At 43.7% G+C, this 14,886-nt stretch overlaps 1 protein-coding gene across 1 annotated transcript; it reads right to left on the bottom strand.

Moving 5' to 3' along the window:
- Window positions 1-2,669: 2,669 nt before the first annotated feature.
- On the bottom strand, window positions 2,670-5,066 carry LOC134458496 (uncharacterized). Its single transcript, XM_063210832.1, has 3 exons — window positions 4,728-5,066; window positions 3,835-3,926; window positions 2,670-3,734 (listed from the first exon to the last, which is right to left on the bottom strand). Exons 1-3 carry the CDS (start codon window positions 4,786-4,788, stop codon window positions 2,670-2,672), a joined length of 1,218 nt encoding a protein of 405 aa, XP_063066902.1. The 5' UTR covers window positions 4,789-5,066.
- Between the last annotated feature and the right edge of the window lie 9,820 nt (window positions 5,067-14,886).

Genomic DNA, 14,886 nt, shown 5'->3' with positions numbered 1-14,886 from the left:
TGGCGTAGTCTATTTAGTAAGAAAAACTGTGAAATTTAGAGTTTAAAACTCTCCTGTCCTTACCACTTGGTTACACATAGTGTAGTATCTGTCCCTCTCTTTCCTCCGTCTCATAGGTTAATTCAATCAGCACTGCGCCGCTGCCTGGAAACCCGCGCGACGCCGCTTTTAACTGCTTCGTGGTGCATGGCTTCCCGTGGCTCACTTAGTTGTCGTCATGCAAATGGGCCCGGGATTCTTTTGGGGGTATCAACATGCGTACAAAGCATTAACTAGCCACACGCTTGTCTACATTTTAAGGGCGCACCTACCTAAGTGCATTTTATTTCAAACTATTACAATTGCATAACTTATGATCGTTTTTTCTTTTTCGTGCCAAGCATGACTCTACTATCTGAAGTAGGAGGACGAAATTGATGAATTGACAAAATTCGACACGAGTATCCAACCCTTTAACCATGCACAAGTTCCAGTTAACCTCTCTGCTCTCGTAGGCATGCCCAGGCCCTCTACTGCACCAATGAATCAACCGTTGCAATTTGTTCTCGCTGCTAATTTTACCCGTTCTCTGTTATCTCGTGGCTGTCTCATTCTCCTCTCTGTGTACATGCTGCATGCCAGTTCTGTTAGCAAACCACAACGTCTGCCTAGTCGTGGCAAGGAAGGGAATGCTCGCCTAGCTATAGCAAACTGTCATTGTCGCGGGTACAGGTCTTTTCGTCGAATGGATTCTTGAGAGGGGACCATTCGAACAAAACGTTGGACCATTAGTATAAGGCAGGGGATCTTTAGTCGAGGACGGTCCGTCTACCGCAAAAGCCTACGAAAGGTCATTAAAATTGAACTAAAGATCCTTAGGTTTCAACTAAAGGTCCCTTCAGTCTGCCTATATTAGAAATGTAATCAGCTTTTTTAATGCGGGTTTTCTTAGAATCAGCTTTTTTAATGCTCATTTTAACGGTTTTGTCTATTTAAATATGTTCATTTTAACGGTTTTGTCTAGCCTATTTAAATAGGCCTAAATCAGCTGTTAAGTTTTGTTTTTTGTTGATTTAAACATGTAAATCTATAAATAAAATGTACTTACTCGTTTTTACTGGTATGTTGTTGTTGTTTTTACGATTAGGCCTACGTCGTTACATTTTTTGACAATTTAGCCTACGTTTACGCCCTTACATTTTTTGACAACAAAGTTCGGCATGAACCAGAACACTAGGCTTATGTAACAGTGTTGAAAACATTAAAGAACCCATGCACCTGTGTTAAGTCCATGGCTACAGTAAAGAGAGAGAGAGAGAGAGAAGTTAAATCGTTACATTAACACTGCATAGGAGCGCGCTCTCTCTCGCTCTCTCTGCCCGGCGAGGCAATGTTCTTGGGCGGTAACTTTTTAGATGCGAAGCACCAGCAACAAGAGAAAGCTGTCTGCCGCCCCTTTGATGTTTCTGATTCTGAATGACAACAAAGTTTGCGCATGAGCCAGAGCACTATGCATATAACAGTGTTGAAAACATTACAGAACCCATGCACCTGTGTTAAGTCCATGGCTACAGTAAAGAGAGAGAGAGAGAAGTTAAATCGTTACATTAACACTGCATAGGACCGCGCTCTCTCTCTCTCTCTCTCTCTCTCTCTCTCTCTCTCTCTCTCTCTCTCTCTGCCCGGCGAGGCAATGTTCTTGGGCTATAGTTTTATTAATTGAATAAGCTGGTAGCTGCCTATTTTGTTTCATAGCCTGTCTTTTATTGTTGGAAATCGTCCATCGATCCAGTCAGGCTGCCTATTTTATATCCTATTATTCCCGTGTGTCCTAGGCCTATAATGGCACAAACTGAATGACAATAAATAGTTCGCGCATGAGGCAGAAAAAATAACAGTGTCGGAAAACATTATAGAACCCCTGCACCCGTGTTAAGTCCATGGCTACAGTAAAACAAAAACAAAAACACTAAGAGCGAGAGAGAGAAGTGAAATCGCTATATTAACACTGCATAGGAGCGCGTTCTCTCTCTCTCTCTAGTAATGTATCTAGTAGGCCTATCTAGTAATCTAGTATGTAAATCAACTGTTTTTTTTTTTTTTGCTGTTTTCAGATGTGCTTCATAAATAAAATGTACTTAGGCCTACTCATTTTAACTGGTATGTTGTCGTTTTTTTACGTTTATGCCGTAACATTTTTTGACAATTATCTAGAGAGAGAGGGGCCGAGGCACTCTGAAGTCAATATTAAAAGTCCTTTATTTAATACATGGACACCATAAAGCCGACGCGTTTCGGTCGCGTACCGACCTTCTTCAGGGCTAATTAAAAAGTGAAGCAAACAGGTGAGTCCTTAATAATCTCAAGACAGGTGACCACATCACGTGACAAGAGCCTGTCGCTACACTATTAGACACATAACACAGAACAAAGTGACAAAAAAAATAAAAATGTAAAAAAGCACATCAAGAAAGACACCCCATGATTAACTTTAAGACGAATTATAGTTTAAGACAAAAGCAATGTACAAAGCAACTCTGGTCATCACAGAAAACAGTAGAGCCCGGGACATAGACACTGTCAAACAACTACATAGGGATACCTAGGGCAGGAGTGCCAATCATACATCAGGAGAACAGCACAGGGCTTCAACAGGGGTACAGTTCAGAATTTACAGTTTTTTTCATTATTTACAAGAACACAGAAAAGTCCAGCTCCTCGTTAAGTCCAGGGAATGACACCGCCTGTAACGTGTCAATACAGAAGGATTCTCTCTGGGCCAATGTCGTCAGGAAATCACCACCCCTATTTTTTTTTTGAATTACTTCAATAACCATCACCTTAAGATCAGTGGGGTTACACTGTGTGGAGGACTGACAATGTTTGGCAATGGGGTAGTTCATGTTCTTAGTTTTTATTGCATACTTATGCTCCCCAAACCTGTCCCTCAGTCTCCTTTTTGTGAGGCCAATGTAAAAGCAACCACATTTGCAGTCCAAACGGTACACCACATGGGTGGAGTTACAATTGGCAAAATGCTTGCAATGAAAGGATCTTGTACCCATAGCATTTGTGAATGTAGTAGACTTGTTAATGTGTGGGCAGTGTCTACAGGCTCCGCATTGAAAGGTGCCTATGGGTTTCACAAGGAAAGTTTTGGGTTTGGTGGCCGGAATGTAGTTTTTGACCAACTTATCCTTGAGAGTGGGGGCCCTTTTCACAGCAAATTGCGGAGGCTCAGAGAAGACAGGGGCAAGAGTGGTGTCACTCCGTAGAATGTCCCAGTTGTTTTTGATGATTTGTTTGATACTGTTGGTTTGGTTAGTGTATTGTAGAGAGCAAAAAATTCTGTTACTCACAGGTCTTCTGGGCTTGGGTTTGAAAAGGTTTGTTCGTTCTGTTGATCTAGATTTAGACAATGCACTATTCAGAGTTCTGTCCTTGTAACCCCTTTGTTTAAATCTTTCATACATCTCAGCAGATTGAGTTTCAAAGTCAGTGTCAGAGTCGCAAATTCGTCTAAGTCTCTGAAATTGTCCGTATGGGATGTTTGAGATTAAACTGTTAGGGTGAAAGCTGTCGGCCCTGAGGATGGTGTTCCTATCGGTAGGTTTCCTGTAGATGGTGGTATGAAGAGTCCCGTCCGAGTCCACATAGATGTTCAGGTCAAGAAAGTTGATTGAAGTAGTACTGAACTCCAGGCTGAGTTTTATGTTGTGGTTGATGCTGTTCAGGTACAAATGGAAGTCTTTAAGCTGTTGGACAGAGCCAGAGAACACAAAGAGGAGGTCGTCAATGTAGCGTCCATAGTACTGTATATGATGTCTGTAAGGGTTATTAGAACTCAGAACGTACCGTTCCTCCCATAGTCCCAGATAGAGGCCTGCGTAGTTTGGAGCATATGCAGCGCCCATTGCTGTTCCCATGACCTGCCTGTACAGCTTGTCCTGAAACAGGAAAAAGTTGTTGTTAAGTGTCCAGCGTGTCAACTCAACCAGGAAGTCAGTAGGGGGGCTCAAATCAATTCTGTTTTGCAGGTAATGTTCAAGAGCACATAGTCCTTCTGAATGATCTATATTTGTATAGAGCGCTTCAACATCCATCGTCACCAGTATGTAATTAGGGTTGTAGTTAGAACTTAATTCCCCCAACTTTTTCAAGACATGTGTTGTGTCCTGGAGGTATGCTGGCAATGCTTGTGTGAGTGGCTTTATGTGGAAATCTATGTACTTAGATGTAGGTTCAGTGATAGTGTCCACTCCACTAATGATAGGCCTGCCAGGTGGAGAGAGAGGGTCCTTGTGTATTTTTGGCAAAAGATAAAATATGCCTATTTTGGGGTCAGATGGTAGGAGGAATTTGTACTCGTTAGCATTAATCCAGTTTTGCTCCAATGCCCGATCCAAAATGTTTTTTAAGTCATCTCTAACCTGTGACATGGGGTTAGTGGAGAGGGGAGCATAGTAAGAGGTGTTCATCAATTGTCTGAGAGCTTCTTGGGTGTAAGCCTCCTTCCCCCAAACTATGGTAGCGCCCCCTTTGTCCGCTTGTCGAATTACAACATTCTCATTATTTTGGAGCCACTTTAACGCATCACACTCCCCACGGGAAAGGTTGGGATAGGTGCTTAGTTTAGTGTCCATTAATTTTTCCACATCGTGGTTGACCTTTTTTACAAAAGCATTCAGACATGCATTGTTACTGTGGGGGAAAAACTTGGATTTGGGTTTGAAAGTGGGTTTTAGTACCTGTGCGTTTGGAGACTCCAGCACCGCGTTGGCCGTCGCAGAGGGCTGGTTGTGGTACCATGCCTTGAGGTGTAAGTTGCGGTAGAAACGATATAGATCCACTTTCATCTGGAACGGGTTGGCTTGGTGTGTTGGAGCATATGATAGACCTTTAGCGAGTAGACTGGTGCATTCTGGAGAGAGTTCTGTGTCCGACAAGTTGATCACTGTTTCCTCATTTTTGTTTGGCGTGGGAGCACCTCCCGAGGCTGTGCCCCCCCACCCCGTCTTCTTCCTCGTCCTGCCCCTCCGGGTCTTCCTCTTTGTTCGTTGATGTCCACACGAGTCTCTAAAAAAGTATCCCGAGATTGAGTGGTGGGTTCGTCCTCATCACTTGTAGTACAGTTGGGCAAGTTGAATGATACTGAGCGTGTCCGTCTCGGAGCGCGACTTGTGTGCCTCTGTCTTTGCCACTTGTAGACTTGGCCGTCAGTGTAATCTTGTAAATCCCTTTTGAATTTGGTAATTTTAACCTTCGTCAAATTTTGTGAAAGTTCATTAATTTGGTCACTGAGGTGGTTCTCTAATTCAGCTTTATCTTCTTGATGTGCTTTTTTACATTTATTTTTATTTATTTATTTTTGTGTCACTTTGTTCTGTGTTATGTGTCTAATAGTGTAGCGACAGGCTCTTGTCACGTGATGTGGTCACCTGTCTTGAGATTATTAAGGACTCACCTGTTTGCTTCACTTTTTAATTAGCCCTGAAGAAGGTCGGTACGCGACCGAAACGCGTCGGCTTTATGGTGTCCATGTATTAAATAAAGGACTTTTAATATTGACTTCAGAGTGCCTCGGACCCTCTCTCTCTACAAGTTTGCAACTTTGGAAACCGATGAGCACCTGAATATTTTCACACTACCCCACAGATGCACTCATCCATTCTCTTCTATTTTTTGACAATTATCTAGGTTTTTCTACTCCTTACATTTCTGGAACAATATTTGAGAAGCTTTTTTTCACTTTTACGCCCTTACTTTACTCCGTTACATTTTTTGACAAATATCTGTAGGCCTATGTTACTTTCTACTCCTTACATTTCTGGAACAGTATTTGAGTAGCCCCAGCTGCGGGGAGAGAGGCGGGACCAAGCACAGCCTTGTAGTTTTGAATCAGGGCAGCGTGCATCTACTGAGCACATTTGGTTGTCATGCAGCGAGTTTTCTGACTTTCCGGTAACTTTTTAGATGAACGCTTCTAGCTACCGTCTTCTGTAGGTCTGGAATATACCTACGTGTGGAGTAGGCCTAGAGGTGCGCGGTGGATGTATTATTTCATCCGCAACCGCTTCTTAGAATTTCTAATCCACCTGCTATCCACCCGCCCTAATGTTTTTTCTCCAATTTCCAAAACCGAATCCACCCGCCTATTAGTTTTTAGTATTTAAGATGCCTGAGGCACATAGTCGATCGTCTTTTTCAAGCAGTGCAGGTCATTTACATCTTGCCAGCCTATGTTTTAAAAAAAATCTCTAACTTACAGCGATTCCCAAGTTGTCTCCACCCATCGCACAACGTGAAAGTTGAAACGTGCGGATGCTTTAATGCAGCCTACATTTTAGCAGTTTAAATACCTCCAGTCCAAGCAGCACAATCGAAACTATTGGCTATCTAGGTTACAATTTTGGCTGGTATCCAATAAGACGAGTCAAGTGACAGTAGAGTCTTGCAAAGAGTGCAGAGAATTACGTCGCGCGTGTGTGTGTGAGCGAGAGAGAGGGAGCGATTCCAAACTTGTCTCCATCCATCGCACAACGTGTACAGTATGCTTTAATGCAGCCTAAATTGTACCAGTTTTGCCTCCTCTCCAAGTACCTTTTTAAGTGGTGGCAACCATGCATGTTTTCTGTGGAAAACATCAGGTCCTCATGGCGACGCCAGGCTTGCTGAAAACGGCGACAAACACATTCAGAATACACATTTCTTAATGGGAAGTTGTTGAGAACAAAGTGTTCGCTAATGGGCATGAAGTCTTCCCCCTCCCGCATAGACAAGGCAACCCTTTCAACAGGGCCACGCAGTGGACAGTAGAATGCTGCTTAATAAGTCGATAATTAATAAAATATTACGCACAACGTCTACAAGAAAAGTAATGGCTATTATTACCGTTGCGCGTAAAGATGAGGAAGGGATGGATAGATGGATGGATGCTGTCCTATGGAAGGGGCCGTCAAACAGTCTACATGACATCTTCATTAAAGTCGTTAAATAAGTATCCATAGCCTACTGTGTTTGACGGCCCCATCTTCTTGCAAATATTTACGCGCAACGGTCATAATGGCGTCTGGCACTACACATGCTCGGATGATGCCAGAGGCGAATAGCAAACAGCCAAATTAAGGCATATTCGACATAGACTACCACGACAAGTTACCGTTTGGGTCGCAGTTGGATGTTTATTCAGTAGAATTATGTGCGTAATATCAGCTCCATCCACCAAATGCAGCACAATCCCCGTTACTTTCACGTGAGGTTCAAATGGACATTACTCGACAAAAATGCAAGTCTGGGTACCAACAACTGAAGTAGGCTACAACATAGAATATGTACCACATATAGGGGTATTTTCATTTTCAGTCCTTTATGTGCGTTATGCCCAGCTTTTATTGAATACAGCGCAGGTTTTGAAGTTCACCAAACGAGCATCAACTTTGTGCAAGCACTGACCTGTACACTGTTTCATTTATTAACTAATTGCACTTTCTGCCTTCTCGTTTCACATGTGATAAATCCACTTAGTATGTTTTATCCAATTAGCCATGGATGCAGGGTCATTCACTGGACTGGACACTATTGTAAGAGGTGAAATTTAGACCACGATTCAGGAACGACAGACAACGGGAGTAAAGGTTATGGTACTTTTATTTTTACAATTTCATAAAATACAATTAGGAGGGAAAACCACCACAATATCCATGCAACCAGCAGCGTCTGTAAACTGCTATCTTCTTTGAATAAATGAATAAATAATCACAATCTGGAGACACTCGGACGATAGTAGCCTACAAAAGTTAAGTTAAGTTAAGTTACACACTCAGCCACTGCTGCCGGACGTTGGCTCGTCAATTACTTAATCAACTATAACACGCGCAATAGCCTACCCAAATGCAACTTACACACAGTTCCCAGACCGGCCGCGCGCAATGGATACCTACAGCAGCCCTGCCCCACCCCAGCGTGTAGCGCACAAGTCTACACTATTGTCCGAATGTTGTTATTTCAAGAAAGCAAACTGTCACTGTCCGCCGGCCGCTGTCGTGACATATTTTATTAACACTAGTATGTGAGTAACAAGTGAGGAGTTCCTTGATAGTTTCCTTAAGGGTGAAGTAGCCTGGAATACTGTCGCAGATCAGATAGAAATGATCCTGTTATGAACCCGAGTTTAGTAGATATCGCGCAGTGAACGAGGCAGCCTGCAAACAGTTTGAAGCGCAATGTGGCTGTAACAAGTTAGAAAGTAGCCAAACTCTGTTGCTTGTTAACCTTTTTAAATTATGCGCGTAATGGTGGGGTGGCGTCCGCGCCAATTTCATATCCTGAGCTTATTCGGTGCGTAATTCCAAGAGCAGCATGAAAAGGAAGAAAAGGAAGATGATGGGCTGACCGAAACGTTTGTCCCCTGTCTGTCGGTTTTATTTACTTTTTTCGGCTTTGTTTAATACAGTTTTTGATTCTGCATTCAGCTCCAGTGTGCTACTCCTTTCTTTCTTTTTTAATTATGAGCGTTCCACGAACTATCTTTCTTTGCGCATGCTATAAAATGGCAATAAACATGTTACTATAAACTACTGGTTTACTATGTATGCTTTCTAATGTTGGTAAAGGCGGCATAAGCGGGATAATGTATTGTCCACACGTGACTACGGAAAATATATTTCCTTCGAAGCGGAATAACAGCACTCCGCCTTCGGCATTGGGGGTGTTATTCGCCCCGTAGGAAAATATTTGTAGTCTAGGTGTAGTCTACTTTTTTGAAGTGGGTATACTGTATATTCTCGCATTTTTTGAAGTGGGTATACTGTATATATTTATGCCATTCTAAATAATGGATCAATCAATTTTAAGTTGGTATACTGAATCCCCTAAAATTTAGAAGTGGGTATCAGTGATGCGCGGGCTGACCCGAAAGCAGCGGGCGCTTGCAATTAACTGCGGTCGACCGCAGGCACGGGTTATGAAATATTATTTTTAATGAAATTCGGGTCGGGTGCGGTCGGTCAGGACCTTTGAAATGATGCCGAATTTTAAAGTAGGCTATAGGCTAGCCAATAGGCTATAGTTTACTTTAGCAGACAGGGACATTTTTTGCGAAATAGATCAAAGTTTATATGGCTGAATAACTACGATGGTGCCACGCGCTCTGCAGGAGACTCAATGAGGCTCCTGCGTCGGCCGAATATCTTCTGCGCGCAACTGGTGCAGCAGGTGCAACCATTGAGTGCATTTTGAAGAACACAGAGGGTGCTCTCTAAACAGTGCAGTGGTGGATATAGCCTACATATTTTCTTATACAATTGTAATGGTTTCGCACTCATGTGTTGCTTACAGAGTTTGTTTTCATTTCCTGTGTCGTACCATGACTACGAGGCAATCCACTTGACGGCTGGCTCCGTCTGCTCACCAACCTACAGATTAATTTTCTCCATGTATCCAAACGACGATGTTACCGAAATAAACAGGTGACAGTCGGCAGTCCTCATTGCATGGCCTCAGTTCAAAAATCCAACATTTCCTGTTGAAATGCACAGCTGTCTTGTTCTTGACGCAAATTCCTTTTTTAAGACCTTTATTGACGTGATTGTGCTTTGCCAATGACGCTAGGGTGTTCATAAAGACGCACGGCTACTATTTTCAAAGGCGGGTCGGGAAGCGGGCCGGGTCAATATTTTTCATGAATAGGCTATTTCTTGCGGGCAGGGCAAGCGGGCGGACTAGGGAAAAAAGCGGTCGGGTGTGTCTTGTTTTTTCGTCGACCCGCGCATCACTGGTGGGTATACTCCGTATACCTGCGTTCTACCACTGCGTGTGGACAATACATTATCCCTTACCTTTAAAGCTGTTGTAGGCCTACATTTAAAAAAAAATCGTCGATATTGTAGCGGTGCAACCGACTTTAGTTTTAAGTTATGAGATGGGCGCCAGTCAGGCAGCAATAAGACTGCCGTTACTTTTCCAAAAATGAATACAAATCAGTGACCAACACGTTAGAAAAAACTCAGATCATCACAACGAATATCTTGTCTTATTTTTAGTAGTGCACTTTTGCAAAACCCTTGTTTGCAGACTTGTGCGCTTGTTCTCAATTTGGAACAGCTCACATCACTATTTCATACTGTATTTATGATTTAAAAAAAAAGAGCTTGCATTGACACGCTGTTTTCATTTCGCATTTCTTTCAAGTTCATTTGGCATGCTTTATGGAATTAAGCATGGTGGACCATTCATAAGACCTCATTCTAAGATATCTGTTTTTATAACGAATATAGGCCTAGATGCATACAGTAGAACAAATAACGTAACAGTGATGCGTTAATCCAGGACCAGTTTGACGTCTTAGGACAATTGTAAATGGCAGCTGTTTTAAGTTATGACATGGGCGCCAGCTAGGCAACAATAAGACTGCCTTTACCTTTCCAAAAATGAATACAAATCAGTAACCAACACATTAGAAATAACTCAGATATATATATAGACAGATGTAGTGCACAGGGGGTAACGCTGCTATCTCACTCCGGAGGAGGCAGAGGCAGTCCGCTACGATATAGTATATTTATAAAATAGGCTATGAAATGGCCTAATGATAAAAAACTTAACTAAAATGAAAAAAATAATTTAAAAAAAATAGAGACGCACGCACGCACTTTCTACACGGTTCGATTTTTGTTTTCATTGCATTGTGGTGGTAGGCACACAAGTTTGATAAAATATAAAAATAATAGGCTAATAAAATAGGCAGACTAAACTAAACATCTGCCCAGTTAAACGAAAGGTCTGCATGGGTTGAACGTAACGTCCTTAGGTCTTCGACGAAAAATCCTCAGGTACTGCACGAAACGCCCCATGCCTTCTACTAATGGTCCAACGTTTTGTTCGAATGGTCCCCTCTCAACAATTCATTACACGAATCGTCTCGAATTCATTGTCGCTGACTGTAAACTCTATCCTTCCGTTCCAGGTGCTCAGATGGTCATGCTCGTCCACACGTCGGGGCCCATCGCTGCCCATGTGCCTTTCCTTCCTACATGTATTTCCTTTATTTATCACAGGTTCAAAGGCCTGGTGCACTCTCAATATGTCCTCAGAAGGCCTACAGGGCGTCATTTGGGATCCGGCTTTATGCTCAGTGACCCTGGCTACCCTAATTCATTTTCACTCATCTCTATTCTCCCATAGGATAGAACATCTAAGTCCGATACTCTCTGGACAGGCGTAATGGTTACTTTGCACATCACTGCGCCTCTTTCGGTCCTCATGCTCTATACTGCACTACTTTTCCCCTTGATTCAACACTTCTCAGTCCTCACCACCCACCGGCAGGTGCATGTTTCTGGTCTTTAACTCCAAGCCCTGAAATTTCAATACGCCTTCAATTCGTACGATGTTAGGCATTCAATTTTATGAGCGCAGCTGGGATCCAGGTCACCCATAGTCTAGTCTCTGCACCTATACAGTATATCACGAAAGTGAATACACCCCTCACAGTTTTGCAGATGTTTGAGTATATCTTTTCATAGGAAAGCATTACAGAAATGTAACTTTGACACAATGATAAGTGACCTTTTAACAACATATTTAACCGCTTAAATTTCTTGTTCACTCAGAAAAAACAAAATACAGCCATTAATGTTTGAACATGTACTCACAAAAGTGAGTACACCCCAGATTAAAATCCGGTAGAGAAGGGGCTATGTTGGCTCGAATCGTCTCGAAATGAAACGAAATGAAAAGGGATGACAAGGGAGGTCATCAGTGTGCGTTTCAACCTTTCTTTGCATTGAACTTTTACATTTTGAGTCTGCATCTGGCTTAAATAGATTGGTGTGAGATTTGAATGCAATCCTATGGAGAATATCATGATCTGCTTCAGTAGTCACAGTGCATGTTGACATGTATGTTTCTTTTAGGTGTATTTCAGATTGCCAATGTTGACAGCATTCATGCATCCCCAAACCATGTCAGTCCCACTACCATGCTTGGCTTATGAGAGGATACACCTTTTTTGTACAACTCACTTGTTTACCGCCACACATGCTTGACACCATCTAAAGCAAATTTGTTTATCTTGGTCTCAAGAGAGATGAACAGACCAAGGATATGGATCACTGGAACCATGTTGTGTGATCTGAAGAGACCAAGATAAACAAATTTGCTTTAGATGGTGTCAAGCATGTGTGGTGGTAAACAAGTGAGTTTTACAAAAAAAGGTGTATCCTCTCATAAGCCAAGCATGGTAGTGGGACTGACATGGTTTGGGGATGCATGAATGCTCTCAACATTGGCAATCTGAAATACACCTAAAAGGAACATGCATGTCAACATGCACTGTGACTACTGAAGCAGATCATGATATTCTCCATAGGATTGCATTCAAATCTCACACCAATCTATTTAAGCCAGATGCAGACTCAAAATGTAAAAGTTCAATGCAAAGAAAGGTTGAAACGCACACTGATGACCTCCCTTGTCATCCCTTTTTATTTCGTTTCATTTCGAGACGATTCGAGCCAACATAGCCCCTTCTCTACCGGATTTTAATCTGGGGTGTACTCACTTTTGTGAGTACATGTTCAAACATTAATGGCTGTATTTTGTTTTTTTCTGAGTGAACAAGAAATGTAAGCGGTTAAATATGTTGTTAAAAGGTCACTAATCATTGTGTCAAAGTTACATTTCTGTAATGCTTTCCTATGAAAAGATATACTCAAAAATCTGCAAAACTGTGAGGGGTGTATTCACTTTCGTGATATACTGTATTCACCTCTTAAAAGTCTTAGCCTAATCCATGCCAACGCGACAGTTACGCTACCCATCACCCTCGGTATCTTGCACACGCTCATCATATCACTGCGGTGGCCAGTTTTCACCCTGCCGATGTCCTAAGCTCAAGCTCACTCCGTAACGGCCTACAAGGTAACCTCCCTCACAGGTGTTGGTGTTGGCTCTCGTCCCGGGAACCATTCACGCACGCTCGTTGCGCCGTTTAGCCCTCATTACGCACTGCTCTCCGTGAGAACGTCTGTCTGCCTTTGTCCGTTATTTTCTATCTGTTCCATACGTATGTTTACCTTCTATTTCACTGCCCCCGCGAGGCTCAATCACTACTTCCCTCGTAGGCACGCGCCGATTAGCGCTCATTACGCACTGCTCTCTGCGAGATCGTCCGCCTGCATTCGTCGTCATTTTCCTTCTGTTTCGTATGCACGTTTGCATACTATCTCACTGCCCACGTGAGGCACAATCACTGCTTCCTTCGTAGCCACGCACACGCTGCGCCGATTAGTGCTCATCACGCTCTGCTCTCCGTGAGAGCGTCTGTCTGCCTTCGTCTGCTATTTCCTTCTGTTTCGCGTTTGTCTGTATGTCTGTTGGTCCTTATCTAGCTCTCGCTGCTATCGTGCAGCTCTCTCACTGCTATCGTGCAGTTCTCTGCCTCCCTATCTTGCTCTCACTGCTATCGTGCAGCTCTCTCACTGCTATCGTGCAGTTCTCTGCCTCCCTATCTTGCTCTCACTGCTATCGTGCAGCTCTCTCACTGCTATCGTGCAGTTCTCTGCCTCCCTATCTTACTCTCACTGCTATCGTGCAGCTCTCACTGCTATCGTGCAGCTCTCTCACTGCTATCGTGCAGCTCTCTCACTGCTATCGTGCAGTTCTCTGCCTCCCTATCTTACTCTCACTGCTATCGTGCAGCTCTCACTGCTATCGTGCAGCTCTCTCACTGCTATCGTGCAGTTCTCTGCCTCCCTATCTTGCTCTCCGAGAGGGCGCCTGTCTGCCTTGTCTGTTGTTTTCTTTCTGTTTTATATGTCTGTCTATCTATTTCTCTGCCCCCGAGGGGCTCAATCACTGCTTCCTTGTAGACACGCGCACGCTGCGCCGATTAGAGTTAATCTCTCACTGCTCTCCGAGAGAGCGCTTGTCTGCCTTGTTCGTTATTTTCTTTCTGTGTCGTATGTCAATCTCCCTAGTGTTTCACTGCCCCCGTGAGGCAAATCACTGCTTCCTCATAGGCACGCGCACGCTGCGCCGATTAGAGCTTATCTCGCACTGCTCTCCGAGAGAGCGCCTATATGCCTTGTCCGTTATTTTCTTTCTGTTCTACATGTCTATCTATTTCTCTGCCCCCGAGGGGCTCAATCACTGCTTCTTAGTAGACACGCGCACGCTGCGCTGATTAGAGTTAATCTCTCACTGCTCTCCGTGAGAGCGCCTGTCTGCCTTGTTCGTTATTTTCTTTCTGTTCTACATGTCTGTCTATCTATTTCTCTGCCCCCGAGGCACGCGCACACTGCCCCGATTAGAGTCTCTCCCTGCCCCCGTGTGGCGCATTCGTGTAATTGCTCCTCATAACGGAGCCCGCGCCTCGCTGGCGCGTTACTCGCTCAAGCTCATGCGGCCCCAGCTGTAGCATTATACGCCGCAATCGGGTGCTGCTTTACAAGTCACAAGCACTCAAAGCGGTCTGTACCACACGTTAGTTATGGCCGAAAGTACTCTTACTTCACGTTTTCGAAATGTGGCCATGCAAATTCTAATCGAATAGCCCTGCTATAGGTTATTACAAGCGTGCCACTCTCCGTGAGGGCTCTTGCTTCGTGTTTTCATGTACTGCCCTCCGTGAGGGCGCCCTATATAAGTGCATAAGTGCCCTGCATAAGTGCCCAAGCTGCAACCACTGGTGGTGGTGTAGGGGATTTCCATGTCCACTTCTTCATGTGGCCGCGGGGGCCTGCCTGTTGCTGCCCATGGTTTTTGCAGTGTTTCATGTTTGTCTCATTTATTTGTCCTCCTCATATGCTCTAGGTGGGTTCCTGTCGTCGCCTACGCCTACGGTATTTTCTCAGCTCTACTGGATCCGCCAGCGCAAGACCCGGGCTGATGATTGGACCTACGCCAAAT

The sequence above is a fragment of the Engraulis encrasicolus genome, chromosome 1 (assembly GCF_034702125.1).
Source record: "Engraulis encrasicolus isolate BLACKSEA-1 chromosome 1, IST_EnEncr_1.0, whole genome shotgun sequence".
NCBI lineage: Eukaryota > Metazoa > Chordata > Actinopteri > Clupeiformes > Engraulidae > Engraulis > Engraulis encrasicolus.
This window is presented reverse-complemented; position numbering and strand designations above follow the sequence as displayed.